At 38.6% G+C, this 18,793-nt stretch overlaps 1 protein-coding gene across 1 annotated transcript; it reads right to left on the bottom strand.

The window, feature by feature from the left end:
- Window positions 1-8,531: 8,531 nt before the first annotated feature.
- Window positions 8,532-9,893, bottom strand: LOC149165176 (E3 ubiquitin-protein ligase SIRP1-like). The gene has a single exon (XM_089432266.1). The coding sequence runs from the start codon at window positions 9,753-9,755 to the stop codon at window positions 8,736-8,738; it is 1,020 nt and encodes a 339-aa protein (XP_089288392.1). The 5' UTR covers window positions 9,756-9,893; the 3' UTR covers window positions 8,532-8,735.
- Window positions 9,894-18,793: the final 8,900 nt, after the last annotated feature.

Raw genomic sequence — 18,793 nt, 5'->3', positions numbered from 1 at the left:
TTTAAAAAAAATATCCATTAGCTACAACCACTACTTGCATATATATGACCAAAAATAGGCATTGAATAGCGTCTTCAAACAAATTGGGATGAAGCCCTACAAACCCCTAGTAGTACATGTAAAATAGTGTCAAATTGCCCAAGAAAATGAAGTGAAAGAGTAATGAGGGTGAACTAGAAAGTTAACATTCCTCATCAAAGTGTCATTGCCATACCATCATTTATAAGGGACTAATCAATGCCATGTAAGGAGTGTGCGTAGTAAACTCCTATGAAATCCCAAAATGAGTGTGGTCAAAATTTATTTAGTTATTATGTTAAAACCCTGAGACGAATATTCACACATTATTTAGTTGGTTATTATGTTAAAACCATTGAATTGAATAAAAATAAAGGTATTTATACATGATGTATGCATTAATAAATTACACATAATAGACGATTGTTTATTGTCATATTTGAGCTAATTAATCATAGAGCTACATTATCAAGTGAATATTTGTCATAATACATTACATATATTAGAGAATATGTGTAATTTATTATATCTACTTATGCAAATGTATGTGGTGAACAATTGGTACATCTTGTGTTTTCTTTTTGTTTGTCAAGTTGTCTGTGTTCCTCCAGGCTTGACCTATGGCTTGAGAAACCACGACCCAAGGGCATCTAAGTCGTCAGAGTCTCCCCGGGATCGCATCCGACCTAGGCCACACCAACCCTAAGCTAACTGGATTTTAGCGTGTCTTCTCCCCTTAGCACTGGCGCAACAGCCTCATTAAGGTTTGATCATGGGTCGCCTTGCTAATGAGACATGTCCTCAACCAATTGTGCTGGTGGAAATTGACAAAAGTAGACCAATTCAACAAACCCTCAAGCTTATTGGTGCATCTTGTATTGGTAATTAGTAAATATTTATTAATACATGTATATAATTATTTAAAAATATTAATATAATTAGTATTTATTAGTAAATATATATTACTTTTGTAAAAGGATAAATATTTAAATAAATATTACTAATAATAAGTTATAGCCATTGGTATTTCATTGGTGAGCATAATAAAAATAAATATTTATAGATTTATAAGTAAAAGTTTATTTTACATTGTGTATTACACACATCCACACAGGCACAATAGAGTTACTACTAGGATTTCATTGATGAGTATAATAAAATGAATATTTGTAGATGCATAAGCATATGCTTATTATACATTATATATAATGGATGATAAGGTTTATTAGGGAGTTAGAACCGCGACTACAAAGTGGGGGATCTAAAATAGGACAAACAATCACAAATGAGATGAATTTTAGATCATATGGAACAAACGGTTCCCCTTTGTCCAACATTGAAAAACAAGGCAATAAAGATCCTTCAAGCAAGGATGGTAGTGCAAATTGTGAGGTGGAGTGAATAGATGACACTTTGCCATGCATCTCACTTGTATATTAATAGACATTCGTCATGCTACAAAAATGGGAATCTAAAACATGCTAAGGAATATGCCCAATTAGTGGATCCAGCAACATAAGCATGGGAGTCAAATTTGACAATAAAAACATGTAAAGGGAGGCCCAAGGAAGGAGGATCTTGTCTCCATAATTATATTAGTCCTAAAGTGGAAATGATTCATCACCATGACATGGAATTCCAAAACCCAACACCACCTCCCCATCATACCAACTTGTGGTTGTACTTCACCTTTTGGTTGGTAAAGATGGACATAATCATACTGGGAGCTTAGAGCTAAGCAAAATTACCTTTGTTCTACATATGAGCAAACTCAAGCTATGGTTGAAGGTTGGAGCCCCCAAATCATTTGGAATCTTAAATATAATCCAAGAAGAGCAAAGTTGTCCCCACCCACAACTTCAACAGTCAAATCCATGAATAGAGAACAAGAATGGCCCAAGATAAATGTGGGTCAACAAGCTCAAGCAACTAAAGTAGGTATGGTGGACAGATCTCATTAGGCAAAGTGGAAAGCTTACATAACAAAACAAAGAGAAAGCAATCCCTTTCAACTGGCAAGAGAAATTGTTGGTTTCATTATTATAGTAGGGTTTAAGCACACTGTGCAATGTATGAGGCCTACCAACCATCCATTGAATAAGCTAAGGTTAAGGACTCGATAAGGGTGTTAAAGAAGAGATTCAATGGGAGATGAGGATTCCAAAGGACCTTATGTTTCTTACTAGGAGTTCCAAATAATATGAAGGCCAACTTTCAATCTTCAACAGTTATCATGGACATGCAATGCATTGTGTAAGATATGATAACAAGAATGATGGAAGATATTACGAAGAACATAATTCATTCTTAAAGAGAAAAGAATCTCACTCAAACTCTCCAATACGAAATTGTTGTGGAGAATTGAAATTAGGGTATAATTAAAAAGATATTGACCCATGAGGGGTTCACTAGTTAGTGAACAGCCTAACACATCCATTAATATTGGGGGTTTTAAGATAGTCAATAATAGAGGCATTATTTTGTTTGATATTAAGGGATCAAGAGAGTATTCCTTTAATTTACCTAGGGATGTAGGTCTAGGGAGCTTGGGAGGCAAAGGAAGCCATTGTCCAACACACAAGTTGAGGATTCAAAGCTTAGCATATGTGTAACAACAAAGCAACTGAAGGAAAAATCAATGGTAAAGGAAGATGCAGTCAACACACATGTACAAGAAACAAGGTAGAATGGTAAACTTCCACTTTAACATGACACAATTATGATATGAATACGGACCTCATTGGTGAGCTTCTTAGCCAAATTTAGAGATAGATTGGTAACATCCACTTTGAAAAAAAATGTTATGAACCCAATTGTTATGGCCTAGAGAACTTATAGAGTTTTATTTATACAATACATTTGTTTAGTGTAAAAATAAAATATTACCTTACACAACAAAATTGTTGCAAAAACATGAGGTATTTTGTTGCAAAAATTCACAAGTTGAAAAAAAATGTTTCAAATTTCAACAAAAAGCCTTTCAAATTCCTCAAGCACATAATCCTTTCAAAAGTGTTCTTCATTTGGAGGGTTCATCCCCTTCCTTGATCCCAATGCATATGGGGTACTTGAAAAAAATACCCTTCTTAACAACCCCCTTTTGTAGCTAAACATCATGCAAGTATTCTTCCAAGAGTTATTATATCTTTGAAGGCCTTTTTCTTGCCCCCTATTCTACACCGATCGCATGCAATCATTTGATAATTTTCCTTAAATAAAGGTGAGGTGCATTCACCTTGAAGGAAAGAAGATGGAAAAGTTGCAGAATGTCCAATCTTCAAAGTAGACACTAGATGTAAATGACCTAAACATGTATGTTATGATAATGTGCACAATGTATGTCTACTACCAAAGAAAGAATAAATAACTCATGAGCATAACTCCTATCCAACTTAGTCTGAACTATGTTACAAGCTCTTCCCTTGCTAGACAAGTGAACCCTCTACCGTAATCTAGGTATTTTTGTCTCCAACTTACATTAAAAACATGAGGTATTTTGTTGCAAAAATTCACAAGTTGAAAAAAAATGTTTCAAATTTCAACAAAAAGCCTTTCAAATTCCTCAAGCACATAATCCTTTCAAAAGTGTTCTTCATTTGGAGGGTTCATCCCCTTCCTTGATCCCAATGCATATGGGGTACTTGAAAAAAATACCCTTCTTAACAACCCCCTTTTGTAGCTAAACATCATGCAAGTATTCTTCCAAGAGTTATTATATCTTTGAAGGCCTTTTTCTTGCCCCCTATTCTACACCTATCGCATGCAATCATTTGATAATTTTCCTTAAATAAAGGTGAGGTGCATTCACCTTGAAGGAAAGAAGATGGAAAAGTTGCAGAATGTCCAATCTTCAAAGTAGACACTAGATGTAAATGACCTAAACATGTATGTTATGATAATGTGCACAATGTATGTCTACTACCAAAGAAAGAATAAATAACTCATGAGCATAACTCCTATCCAACTTAGTTTGAACTATGTTACAAGCTCTTCCCTTGCTAGACAAGTGAACCCTCTACCGTAATCTAGGTATTTTTGTCTCCAACTTACATTAAAAACTTGGAATCTAGTTATACATTTCATCAAAGAATCCTTCTGCAAACCCCAAATTAGCTATGACACCCCTCCTTTATCCCTTCCCATTCTACCATATTATAATCATCAAGAATGTTCCATTCTACATCAAGTAAGGTGTTAGAAAGCCACTAGCATTGACAAATCCTATGAAATCAAAGAAAGGCACATAGATGTTACATAAGCCAACTAATTTTCCCACCAACACACAAGTAATTCAAAAATGGTGATAGTTAAAGTTAGTAAGAAAGGAAATAACAAACAATGTTAGATAAGGAGCAGCGCACAAAATTGTGCTCTTTTCCTTGATCATGACTAATACTGATGACCATTCCAACAAGCATTCATCATCATTCTTAAGTCAAACCCTGAAACCTTGAATTCATAAAAGTGAAGCACATCTACTCTCTAAGGTGCTAACATATCTTTAACCATCAGCGTTTTCAAGGGGATGATCAACTTCCAACATATCTTTGTAGAGTATCATTTGACTAATGATGTTGTGGCACCTAGAAAGCGGTGTCAAAAGGTTGTGCCTTCTGAAGTTTGGAACATTGAAAGAGATTTTATTGGGGATAAAATCACAATTGTGAGAAGATCTAGCCAAAATAAAGAAGAGAAAATCACCAAGTATAGATGTGTTTCCTTGTAAATTATTTAAGAAAATCTAGAAAGTGGTTTGCAAGGATATGGCATGCATAGCAATATGCCTTTTATATAGGGAAAATGGGAGAATTGCATAAACAAGGGCAAATGCTCGATAAAGTTAAGTCATCCCTTAGAATAAAACAAGAGACATCATTAACTTGTTGCACCTACTCACTCTTACCAATGTTTCATATAAGACTAGCAAATATTCTTGTAATTAAAAGAGTGGCAAGCTTGTAATGTTAGACCTAAATAGAGGATATTTATTCAAAGCAAATATCTTCTAGATATAGTTTTGTGAATGCAAGAGAGCATTCTGTGGGAAAAAGAGCCCATCCATTAAGGCTTGTTAAAAAAATTGATATTAATAAGGCTCACGATGCGATGATCAAAATTGCATCACTAATATGCTTCCTTGGTTGAGACTTGGGTATTGATTTTTGAACATGATTAATGTGTTTTTTTCTAATGCCTCAACATTTTTTTCCAATGGAGTGCCTTAAGATAAGATTGGGTTACATGAATCAACTCGGCAAGGTTTCCTTTTAGCTACATATCTTTATGTTTTTGTTGTCAACACCTAATGTTTTGAAGCTACAAAGTATGGTGATTAATAATCACTTTTCAAATGACTCCCTACTTTACATTCAAATTTTCTTAGGGCCTTGTTGAGAATGCCATAGAATCACTGAAGGTTTTTTGCATAACAACTAAAGCAATGGTTAGATGAGAAGTCCAAATTATTTTTAATTAGCATTGAAGAGACATTGATTGACTAATTATTTGCAACATATGAGGGATAACAACATTGTTTGATATTTGAGTAGTGTGCTTGGTCTGGATCTCCTCCCTTTCATGTATGGGGGAACGGTCTCCTATAAGCTCAAAGAAAATACCATTGATGATGATATAAAAAAATCCCTCTACTAGAAATTTCACAATTCTTAGAAGGATTATGTAAGCTCTACAAATTTACTCTCTTTATTTTTGGTGCCCTTTTAAATTTCCCATATTACATGCTTGAGAAATTGTTAAAGGGTTTCCTTTGGACACATTGTGCGGGTTTTAGGAAAGTTCCACTACTCCTGTGGGAAATTTATGTATTATCCACGGATCAAGGGGGATTAGGATTGATTGATATCAAACTATAAGGACTACTTTCAACAAAATGGATTGTGCACTATGGAGGAGAACCTTGGAGATGTTTGTTGTGAGATTTGGGGTCACGTCTAGAAAGCTTTTGCACAAATTAAGAGGACCTCTACTTATCTATGGCATCAACATGTCTCCATAAGATATTAAAATCATTAGACCCATTATGGTGCAAGGAAATTGAAAAAAAAATTAAGTAGATGCTACAAAATTATAAGAACCAATGGGTCCAACATATCAAGGGTAAAAATAAAAGGGGGTATGAAAAATATTATTAAGAAAAGGTAACTGGGATATTTAGTGAAAAATAGGGAGTTTTCTTTAGCAAGGTTTATTAAGACGATTCAACAAAATATTTTCAATTGATAGAAAAGAAATTAGAAGTTTTATAGTAAAAAAAATTGTAAGCAAAAATGGCGGTCATTCATTAAGTGAACACCCCATGTGATGATAAGTGTCAAAAGTTTTATGTGGGATGGCTCTATGTCAAGACAATGCCCAAAGGGGAAGGACTCTACGTGAAAGGGAATTGGAACTCTTATCTTGCCATTAAAGAGACCTCTCTAAATTTGCAAATCATCGCTAACCAAAGCTAGCCTACTTTTGATGCTAACCAACATCTAAGTGATGGGAAGAGAGTTATTCCCCTAACAAAGATGATGGTCAACTCAAGGCACTACCAATTACCAATTGGTAAATCTATCGTGTGCAATTGAAGCATGTCGTAGGGCATTGTTGCTAAGAGTTTATACAGGAAATCACTTAGCAAGGGGTTCTAAAATGTTTTCTACTTCAAAATCTTGTACAAATTGATTATCAAAGTAAACTACAAGGGAAAAATAAATTCTAAAACTACATTACACAAAGCAAGTTTTAATCAATTTAAAACTTTGATCCTTCAAGTTGTGGTTTATTGGCTAAAACAGACTGTCGCCTTGATGGCCTTTATCTAAACCTTGACGAGCATAAAACAATGGATTATATGTTGACCAAACTTCAAATTAAATTTGACTAAGTTTGACATTAGATTCATGAGCATAGAGTCCTGAATTTTAGGTGGGACCATAAATTGAATAAATTTGTCATTGGATTCACAAGGGACCACCCTATAAGTTAGTCAAATACCACATTGATATGTACATGGGCGATTATATTTAACTAAGTTTGACATCAATTCATGAGCATATAGCTCTCAATTATAAGTAGGACTATAAATTGACTGAATTTGTCATTAGATACACAAGGGATCAATTTGATAGTCAATCAAATACCACATGGATATGTACATGGGTTATTTAATTTTCTCAATATATATTTGGGTACACTTAATCACTAGGGTAAACTTTGAAGGACTAAAATTATTTGGCAGCATAACCATACAACGAGAATACACCACTAATAAAAGACTAGTAGGAATATATTATTCATCACAAAGGACCAATCGAGGCAAGAGAATTAACAACACTATGACTCAATGAACAAGGGTGAGGAATCCTACATAGGTCACTAAATTCATGCAACTCAAACCATGCAAGCTCATTGGGAAAGGGTTTGCGGTTAATATTTTTAAATAGGAATGAATTTTCCAAAGTCCGTGAAAGCAATGTTTTGGGCATTCTTCACCAAACATCTTACTAATTAAATTATAAGATGAGGGAAAAATTCACACATCACGAACATGCCACTGATAAAAGACTTTAAAGAATAGACAATTCATCACAAAAAATGAATCAACGCAATAGGAAATCACTAAGGTAAGGGACTAAAATTATTTGGAAACACAATAAGACTAAAAATATTTGGAAACACAATAATTTTGAAATGACTATAAATTTTCAAAAAATGACTATTAATCATTACAAATCTAATAACGATGAAATTTACACAAAAATGATATGTCACTAATTAAAGAATTGAAAAATAGACTATTCATTACAAATAACCAAACAAGACAATAAGATTAACAACACTCCACACAACCTTTTGATTCAATATTAACAAAGATAAGAAATCCTAAATAAACATAATTAAAAACTTTGAGAATAACTAGATTGAAAATTTTAAACAAGACTAGCACTCAATTTACAACCCTACTAACTATTTTCTAAATAAAATTATTTTGAATATTTTTCACTCGATTACTTAATAAGCTTACAACCTATTGACCCAAAACCAAAACCTTGAATGGTAATCTCTAAAATATTTTTCACTAAATAATTTAATGATTAAATTACAAACTAAACAAAATTTTTAAATATAACTAATTCATATTTATTTTTAAATTACAAATTAACTAAATTAAAATTAGAAGCTACAAAAAAGTTTGCCAAATTTCGAAACATAAATTCACCAAACTTAAAATGCATTGACAATAACTAGACAATAACATAAAATTATTTTAACAATAAATCTTTATTATCACGAACAGTATCCAATGATATATATTAATAAATTAATATAATTTGATACATATCTTCCATTCATCAGCAAGACGATACGATACAGATATTGTGAAATTAAAATTATAATTATCATATTCACTATATATATTAATAATATAATATAATTTGATACATATCTTACCTTTAATTCTTCAAAATCAAATAATTGAGACATGGCCCCACCACTACTTTCGCCCATAATCTAAGTCTGGTTTTATGTATTTAATTAATAAACATCATTAGATTACAATAAGTAAAATCCAACTTGTATTAACAAAATGCACAAATCGAATCCGGGAGAAAAAGAAGTCATAAAAACCAAAAATTGAAAATAAAATAAAATCTAATTCTACAAATCACTGGTTTAAATCACTGGTTTAAAGAGACGACCTTTCGATCTATTTACGGCGAACCTCGCGGGCCCTGCTCTTCTTCACTGTTGCTGTTGCTGCTGTTATTACTATTGCCACTTCCCAGGGCAGATGCCAGAAGGCTACGGATCACGGCAAACGGTAGGCCTATGGCCGACGATCTGTTCGAACCGCCGGAACCCCCGTTACCCTCGCCGGAATTTCTCGCGTTCTCCCCGGTCGACGTGGACTCCTCCGATTGGCTGCTCCCACCGCAACCCCCTTCTTCCTCCGTCGGCATCTGGAACCTGCAGACTGGACACGAGCTATGCATCTTCAGCCATGGCATTATGCACCCATGGTGGTAAAGATGTTTACAGGGGAGCTGCCGTGCCTCCTCTCCGACCTCAAAATCCTCCTTGCAGACCGTGCACTCAGAGGAATAATCATGGCGCAGGTGCTCCTCTGAGACTTTCACCACCGGCAAAGCCTCCACGGCGGTCTTGGAAGCCGGCGGGGTTCCGTAACGGTTCGGATCATTCTCCGCCAGTCGCTGAATGAGCGCCTCCAGACCCGGCCCTATGAAGTAATCCCCAAGAGCCGTCCCCCCGCTGCCTCCCCCCACCGCCGCTCCGCCACTGTGAAGCAACATCAGCGGCATCCCCGACGGATCCACCACCACAACGCCACTGCTACCGCTACCACCACCGCCGCTGCCCTCTTCTCGGCCCTCGCCGTCCCCATCTCCGCTTATTTCGAGACCCGCCATCGCAGACCCTAGGGCCTGCAGAAGCTCTATAACCGGCGGCCGTCCCACCACCAAAACCCTAGGCCGTCCGCCCCCGCTTTCTTGATCCTCCTCTCTTCCCCTCCGCCCAGACCCGGGCGAGCTGCTGAAAAGCGCCACCAATCGTGACTGATCTGCAAACGGCGAAGCCGCTCTCTGTCGCCGCGGCGAACCCTGGATCTGTTCCACGAAACCGCCATTACAGTGGGGGCACTTGATCTCGTCTCCAGAGCCCAGAGGCATCATCGCCACTTCACAGCGGTGGCACCAGTAGTCGGAATCCATTACGGCAACAGAAAAATAAAAAGCAGAGACCCTGCGCAACAGAATTAAGCCCAATTTTGAAGAAATAAAAAAGTAAAAATTAAAAATAAAATAAAAATGAAAACCTCCCCGTAAAGCTGAGGCTATCGCTGGTTGTTGCAACGAAAGTGGGGTATATAAGAGATGGGAGTATCAAAATTATCGAGAAAGATTCCGAATCATTTTTTAATGGAATAAGTTCTAAATTTCTAGAAAAGAAAAAATTCCCAAATTTTTAGATCCACCAATGGAAACGTAGCCGGATCAGACATTGACGGCCATTGAATATGGCCATCGACCGACACCTGTCCGTATCGCAGGTCATTTATTTATTTAATTAAGCGGAGCGGGCTTTACTGTCCACATGGGTGGTATCTAACGTGGACAGTGGGCCCGGTGGCCCGGTCTTTTATATTTTTTTTTTATTTAATTCAATTTGTGGCTATAAACCACCGACATATTCGGCCCTTTCGCGATCTTACCTTTAATAATCGTCCTTTACCCAACAAATCTGACGTGGACGGTGGATCTGATTTCGTGGGTTTGTTTTTTTTAAATCTGGTTGCCACTGCCGGGACTCGTGAGTCGTGACAATGATGCAACCCATGTTCCGAACGTGGTTTAGGGTCCGGTTATAGAAATTAATTTAAAAATAGCCGCTTAAAGTATATATATTAAATTTTAAATAATTATTTTTCAAACACAAAATTATACGCCTTGAGCAAGTTGTTAATAATGTATTACGGGTTGGGACTGACATATGGGTAATTTAGTTTAATACTAATGCTTATCATGAATCAGCGATGACTTATCGGTAATTTAATTTTTATTATTAATGTTTATTAATCGTTAGACTTGAGAAAGAAATATATTAGGTCAATTTGGAGAAGATAAATAGGAGAAAAAAGTTTAAATAGAATTAATGGCTTCGGGATAGTATAATTTATAAGGAAAATGGTTTTTTTGAGAATATTTTTCCGATTAATTTTAATTTAAAATTTTGAGTTTAAATTGTTTAATCTACATAATTCAAGTGTTAGTGCTTTTTCATGTTGAATTCATTTATGCATTCCAAATTATATTTTAAACAACAAAAAATCTCGAAATTGTATTGCTGAATTTTGGTGAATTTCGGTTAAAAAGGTTATTTCGTCTATAAGTTAGACTAGGCCAATGGTTTCTAGTTGAACTGAGAGGCTCATTTTATAGCAAAAAATCTTGAAATTGTGCGGGATTTTGGTAAATTTCGATGAAAAGGGGCATTTCGTCTATAATGGTTTCTAGTTGAGCCGAGAGGCTCATTTTATAGCAAAAAAATCTTGAAATTGTATTTCCAAGATTTTGGTGAAAAATGTTATTTCGTCTATAAGTTAGATTATGCCCAATGGTTTCTAGTTGAGTTGAGAGGCTCATTTTACAACCCAAATGTGTAAGTATGTCCATCCCTTTTAAAATAAAAATAAATATTATCTAAATAGAAAAACAATGTTCGCTAAAAAAATATGCTATGCATATTTAACTGGTTGTCCATATCACCTAACATAATTTCATGTAAAGTTATTAAAAATAAAAAAAATTGTGAGTAAAATGTTTATCAACTTCATATATTATATAAATTCGTGGGTGAGAGTTGTGTATAATATTTTTCTCCTTTTAGAAAAATTCTCTCGGCGGCGAAAATGGAACTCGCTCTGCAAAACCCTAGACGTGAAAGATTGATCCCAGGCATGGAAGCGGCGCCCCTGCTCTGGTTTGGGGCTGCTCATGGGTTTACAATGGCGCCTCCGCGAAGGTTTAGGGCTGCTGCCGCGGCTCTGACAGAGGACGGAAATGCCAAATGGGAGAATGATCAGGCGTCACCGGACATGAAGCCAGAAACCGAAAACTACAGGCCCCTACTATGGTTCGAGGCTGCTCATGGTTTTACAATGGCCCCTCTGCGAAAGTTTAGGGCTGCTGCCGCGGCTCTGACAGAGGACGGAAATGCCAAATGGGAGAATGATCAGGCGTCGCCGGACATGAAGGCAGGAACCGAAAATCACACGACCGGCAGGAGCGTTCAGAGGGATTTTATTGGGAGCTCAGGCGTGGAGAAGCGCGTCGATGCCAGTTTGGTTTCCAAGCTGCTGAATGAGCCAAATATACCCATAGGCAATCTCGAAAGGGCAGAGCTCAGAGTGAAGCCCTCTCTCTCAAAACAGGGCTCGGCTATCTCTGCTTTTATTAGTGAAGGCGTCAATCTCCAGCAAGCGAGTTTTCAGATACAAATAATTCTTCTAACAGGCAAAACCCTGCTCCTGGGGGTCCAGCCATCTCTTACAGTGCGCCAGCTCTCAAAGATTCTTGAACAGAGGTTGGGGATCCCTTCCTCCCTTCTGCGGCTCCTCTTTGTAGGTAAGCAGCTTGACAACAATATGCCTCTTTCGTTTTATAATATTGAAAGAAATGCCACAGTGATCCTATCACTCCGACTTCGGGGAGGTGCAGTTGGGCAATCCTCTGCTTCCAAGGGCTTCTCCTACAAAGATGCAGTACATGCACAGCCGGCCAAGGAATCTGCCCAATCTACCGAGGCTCCCAAACCTTTCTTGGTGGACAAAATGGAGGAAACCCCTGCCATTGAAATCAATCATCCATCTCTGGATGATCAATTCCAGACATTTGCAGAAAAAGCCCTCATTTGCAGATTTAATGGCCTTTGGCCACGCACTGCTGATCTATACCAGTGGATCCATTCTAATTGGACCAATAACTGCAAAGTCTTCTTCTGCTCGAAAGGCTTCTTTATTGTAACCTTAGCCTTCAATGAAGATTACAAGAAAGCCTTAACGGGGGGCCCCTGGTTCTGGGGTTCAGCGGGACTTTTCCTCTCCCCCTGGTTCCCAGACTTTGACCCCTCCACTGCAGTCATCTCAAAGCTCCCTATCTGGGTCAGGCTTCCAAATCTCCCTGCGCATCTTTGGCATTTTGCTGTCTTTCAAGGAATCGGGAACACCCTAGGCCGCTTCCTGGCAACAGATACCACAAGGGGGGAGAAAGGAATCTATACCTACGGCAGAATTTGTGCAGAAATAGACATTAGCAAAGGGCTGCCGGATCAGATCATCCTCAAAGTCGGGGACTTCCATTGGACGCAAACTTTGGATTATGAGAATACAGCCTTCAGATGTCGCCACTGCCATCAAACGGGGCATCTCCAGAACTCATGTGCAGCGTTCCTCGACAAAAAGAAAAATTTCACTCGCAAATCCAAATCCAAGAGTTGGAAACCTTGTGATAGTCCCCCTATGGATGACATAGAGTCCTCTAGCTCTGATGAGGAGGACATTGAAGTGGAAGAGGAGAATTTGGAGCAACCGGAGGCCTCTCCCTCTGCCTGCGCCAAGGATCCTTCTGCGCCTTTATTCTCGCAGAAACGTACTCATGAGTCTTCGCCTTCTGATTCAGATAAGGAGTCTCCTCCTTCAGCTCAGATCTGTCTACAAGTAGTTCCGGTCCAGCCAGATCAAATTGGTTGGGTCAAAGTCAGTAAAAAAAAGGGGAAAAAATGTAGATTGGAAGATTCAGCCCATGCTGGGTAGACTTCCTAGACCAGCTCGTTTTTTCTGTTCTCTCTGTTCTCTTTTGCTCATGCCGTGTTAGCTCTTTGGGACCGAGGTTGATTTCATATCATTTCCGGCTCCCATGCTCCTTAGCTTCGCTTCTTTGCAAGCTTTGTTTGTACCATATTTCTTTTCTTAATAGAATTAGTCTCAATTCAGAAAAAAAAAAAAAAAAAAAAAACTTCATATATTATATCTATATATAGAAAAAGAAATTATTTTAATGTTGTATAGAATAATATATCCAATGCGAATTATGAATAAAATATTTTAATATGATGCTAGATCTTAGAATTTTGTGATCCATATTGATGATGAAGTTGTCTTTCGGATTAATCACATCATTGAGATTTGGTCAACGTTTCGAACCATCTGGTTCATCCTCAAGAAAAAGGTGAAAAAATCAATCTACCCATAAGTTTAAATAGCAAGATGCATTCTATAGAGTTAGTCGTTGGGAAATTAGTTGTTAAGAATTAGTTATAAGAAAAATAAAATTAATATTATTTAGGTATTAAATTAAATAAAATTAATATTTAATTATAAATTAATAATTAGTTATTATAAAATCACTCTTAGGATATAGCTCTTGTGAGTTAGCCGTTAGAAATTAGATGTTAGAACAATAGTAATTTATTAATTATTATTATTACTATTTTTTATATTAGATTAGATTAAATTATATATATATATATATATTATAAAATCAAATTAATATTAAAAAAAAAGGTAATCAAGAAGAGAGGGAAGTAACCCAATTCCTGATTAATTTCCAACCATCATCCTTATTGAGATTGATCACATGTTTCTCAATCTCAATTGCTTCTCTTAGTTTCCTATGATGGAAGTCATTAACCCTTGCAAAGACTCAGGAATCCTCAATGCAAACATGGTTTTTAAAAATTACACATTTTTTTGCATTCTAAAATAAGTGCAAAATAAGTTTGATCTCTCTTAGGTTTGTGTTAGATCTGTGCTTAAGATGATCTTTCTACAACCTAGTGAAGGCGATGTGTAAGTATGTCCATCATTCTTAAAATAAAAATAAAATATTCTCTAAATAGAAAAGCAATGTTGGTTATAATAAAAATATATATATAATATTCACATATATTTGAAATTATATTAATAATAAAAAAATCGGTGTAATGTGCACTGATAAAATAGCTCAATACACATGTTATGTAATCTTTATAACATTCAATTAGTTGTTGGTCAAGGTTTCGAACTATCTGAGGAATGAAGATCATGTTCTAAGTGATGTGAGGACAGGATTGAAACCCTGCAGAACCCTGAGCTCGGCTCGGCAAGCTAGCCTGCAACACCAACCATTACAAGACAGATCTGCAACGGAGCTCTCACCTGATTCGCTCCATGCACAACTCCGGGGGGGGTTCGACCCCCCCTTCTTTTACGCCTTTCATTTTCGGCAGCATCCCTATGGAAACCCCCAACTTCCCTACCAGCTCCAGATCTGAGGGAATCAGCCACGAATCGGAGCCAAAAGGAACTGCATCAGCGGGGCACAATCCCAATCGACACAGCGAGCAAGAATCGTCCCCATGCAAGCCCATCTCGAAGGAAATACCAAGACTAATCATTGAAGATCCATGGATAGACGAATATAGAGACCACATGAGCAAACACGCCCTGATCTGCAGATTCATGGGGGTTCGACTGAACGAAAAGGCTCTATGCTGGTGGATAAACCAGAAATGGAAACCCAAAGGGGATTTCGAGCTTCAGCTGGGATCGAGGAGCTTTTTCACCGTCATCTTCGCCCACAGGGATGACCGAGATCGTATCTTCGAAGGAGGACCATATTTCTACAACTCTGTCGGACTATACATCATGTACTAGAGGCCAAACTTCGCTCCAGAACAGGAGGATTTCAAAAAAGTTCCAGTATGGATTCGCCTTCACTCTCTGCCTGTGGATTACTGGAACAAGCGAATCTTGGAGGCCATAGGAAACCAGCTGGGAGTCTTCATCAAAGCCTCAGATCTAACATCACAAGGTAAGTACACTGCTTATGCTAGAATCTGTGTTTACCTGGATATTTCAGGACCCCTCCCAGGCCATATGGAGCTGATCCACAGAGGAGTGCACTGGAAGCAAACCATTGATTATGAAAATATCCCATTCAAATGTCGAACCTACTGCCAGCATGGACATCTCAGCCACGGATGCCCTGTCAATCAACCACAGCCCAAAACACAACAGGAACAAGTGGATACTTCAGCACCTGGCTTCACCCCCGCTTCATGAAAGAATAAAGGGAAGAGAAGCAAAAAGGCTCCAAAACAACCCACCAACACTACCCCCACGAATAAGACCTCCACCCAGCAAAATAGCTTTGAAATTCTGGGGAATCTTGACTCATCAGAGCACCCATCAGCTCCTCAGGCCCCCACTAATCATAATCTAACAGATTCAAGCCAACCCACACCTACCACCAAAGCCCTAAGCTCAACCTCTGATCAAACCCAGGCCCAGGCACCGCAACACCAACATGACTCCTCTTCCCTCCAGAATATCACCAGCCAAACCTCAACGCAAACCCAGCAACGCATAGAAATGCAATTAGATCAGCCCTCCACAACCCCCTCAAACAATCCTCTGGAGGAGATCCTTGGTGATCTAGATCTTCAAAAGGTCAACGAGCAATGGTCCAAATTAGGAGTCGATGCCATTCCTCAAGACCATTTGGAGAAGATAGAAATGGCCTACTTGCAGCTGGAATACATCAACCAGAATGCAGCCAAAAGGCAATGGGGAAATAACAGCCAAACAGGTATACAAGCCAACATGGATCTGGATCAATATAAACCACAGGGACCAGGCAGAAAAAGAGGGCGCAAATCCACAAGACAACAGATACAAGAGCTGGGCAGACGCCTAATCAATGAGGGGAAAATCAGGGCATTGGTCCTTTCTGCTCCAAAGACTGCTCAATGAAAATCACAACCTGGAACATCAGGGGGCTCAACGGCACCTCCAAAAGAAGGATCTTGAAAAACCGCCTATTCTCGCAGCACCCAGACATCGTCCTACTGCAAGAATCCAAATGCTCTTCCAAGAGCACAGAAACTCTCAAAAAACTTGTTTCCAATAGTCATCAATGCATCAGCATAGATGCAATCGGGCAAGCAGGAGGGTTGATCACATTCTGGAACAAAAGCAAATTCATAGTACAAAATGCTCTGTCCACCAAGCACTCTCTATCGGTGATTTTTAACATGCCAGATTCAGGGCAATCGATCTGCATTACCAATGTATATGGACCCCAACGACTTCAGGAAAAGCTGGAGATGCTGCTAGACCTGGATGAAGTCAGACAACACCATGGGGCAGATCACTAGATTTTAGGAGGAGACTATAATATGATTACCAATCTAGCAGAGAAAAAGGGAGGCCTATGAAGACTGGATAAGGACTCAGAAGCATTCAACACTTTTATTGTTGCTTCCAAACTCATTGACATCCCCACCATCAATGGTCTACATACTTAGAACAATAAGCAAGGAGGAAACTGACAGATAGCCTCAAGGCTTGACAGATTCCTCATGTCGGAATCCATTCTGTTGCAAAACATAGACATGGAGGCCAACATTCTGCCCATAGGAGGATCTGATCACTAGCCAGTGGAGATCCACTTCACCAATTTAGATAAACCCAAAACAGACCTTTAAGATTTGAGGCCTTTTGGACATAGCACCCATCATTCATGCAGAATATACAAAACTGGTGGACTCAAGCCACCATAAGGAGCGACAACATCATGTACATAATCCAGCAGAAGCTCAAAACCATAAAGACCAACCTCAAACAATGGAACAAAGATACCTTTGGCGACATAATTCAAGCCAAAAGAGAACTTGAGGTAAAAATGGCGAACCTCCAGCAAACTTTGATCACAGAAGGGCCCAATGAGGAGCGGAACACTCAAGAATCGATTCTGCAAAGGCAATGGGAAGAAAGACTAAAACAGGAAGAGCTACTGTGGAGACAGAAATCGAGAGTGCAATGGTTAAAACAGGGCAAGCGCAACACCAGCTTCTTTCACAAGTCTACCATCCAGAATAGAGCTTTTAATCGCATCCTATCCCTCAAGACTGCAGATGGCGATCAAGTCTTCTCAAGGGATCACATCGGATCTGAGCTCAACTCCTATTTCACCTCTCTTCTCAGCGAACCCCTTCAAGATCGATCCCAAGCCATAAAGGAAATTTTGGGGGCCATACCCAGCTTAGTTACAGAGGATCAAAACGCCCTGCTTCTAAGAGAGTTTACTGAGCAGGAGATTGAAGAAACCGTCTTCTCCATGGCCACGAACAAGGCCCCCGGACCTGACGGATTTACAATTGAATTCTTCAAGGCGTGCTGGCCCATTATTAAAGCTGACCTTCTTATTCTTGTAAGAAACTTTCACAGAACCAAGAAAGTCCTTCCTGCCATCAATGCCACTTTCCTTACCTTAATTCCCAAATCGAACCAGGTTGACTCCCCTGACAAGTTCCGCCACATAGCCCTTTGCAATATCCTCTATAAAATCCTTTCCAAATTGATGGCTGACATACTTAAATCTGTCCTCCCCTCAATCATTTCTCAAGAGAAAACTGGCTACGTTGAAGGAAGACAGATCACTGACAACATAATCCTCACCCAGGAAGTCTTGCACTCTCTCAAAACAAATAGATCTCCAAGCATGTTAATCCAACTGGATCTGTCCAAAGCCTTTGACAGGATCAGCGGCAATACATGAAAGCAATCCACCAAGCTTTTGGATTCAGTCAGCTATGGACAAACTGGATAATGGAACTGGTTTCAGGTGCCTTCTTCTCTATTCTGCTAAATGGAGGACCCCTACAACCCTTCAGTCCATCCAGAGGTATAAGACAAGGAGACCCCCTGTCTCCTTTTCTCTTCATCATAATGGCAGAAGGGCTAGGAAGATCCTTAACCAAGGCAAAGCAGCAGAACCAACTCAAAGGCATCAAACCGGTACACCAAGGACCCACTGTAACGCATCAGCAATTCGTTGACGATACCATGCTCATGGGCGCCCCCACAGTACAGGAAGCTCGCACCATCAGCAAGGTGTTAAAAACCTTCTCGGAAGCCTCAGGTATGGAAATCAATCTAACCAAATCCAAACTTTTTTTCTTCAACACATACATTCCTGTGCAGAGAAATCTCAGCAGAATTCTGAATATTTGAAAGAACTTCCTTCAAACCAAATACCTTGGCATACCGCTTTCGGAACATGCCTACAGATCGAGCAACTGGGAAGCCCTTCTCAACAAAATGAGAGCTAGGCTAAGCAGCTGGACCCACCGGGCACTAAACATGGCCAGCAGACTGATATTGATAAATTCCATCCTTCAAACCATGCCAGCCTACATGTTCTCAGCACTT

This window comes from Pinus tabuliformis, chromosome 5_1 (assembly GCF_031772625.1).
Source record: "Pinus tabuliformis cultivar Carrire ecotype Pingquan chromosome 5_1, CPIR1, whole genome shotgun sequence".
Classification (NCBI taxonomy): Eukaryota; Viridiplantae; Streptophyta; class Pinopsida; order Pinales; family Pinaceae; genus Pinus; species Pinus tabuliformis.
Note: the sequence above shows the minus strand (reverse complement) of the source record. Positions and strands in the feature narration are given on the sequence as shown.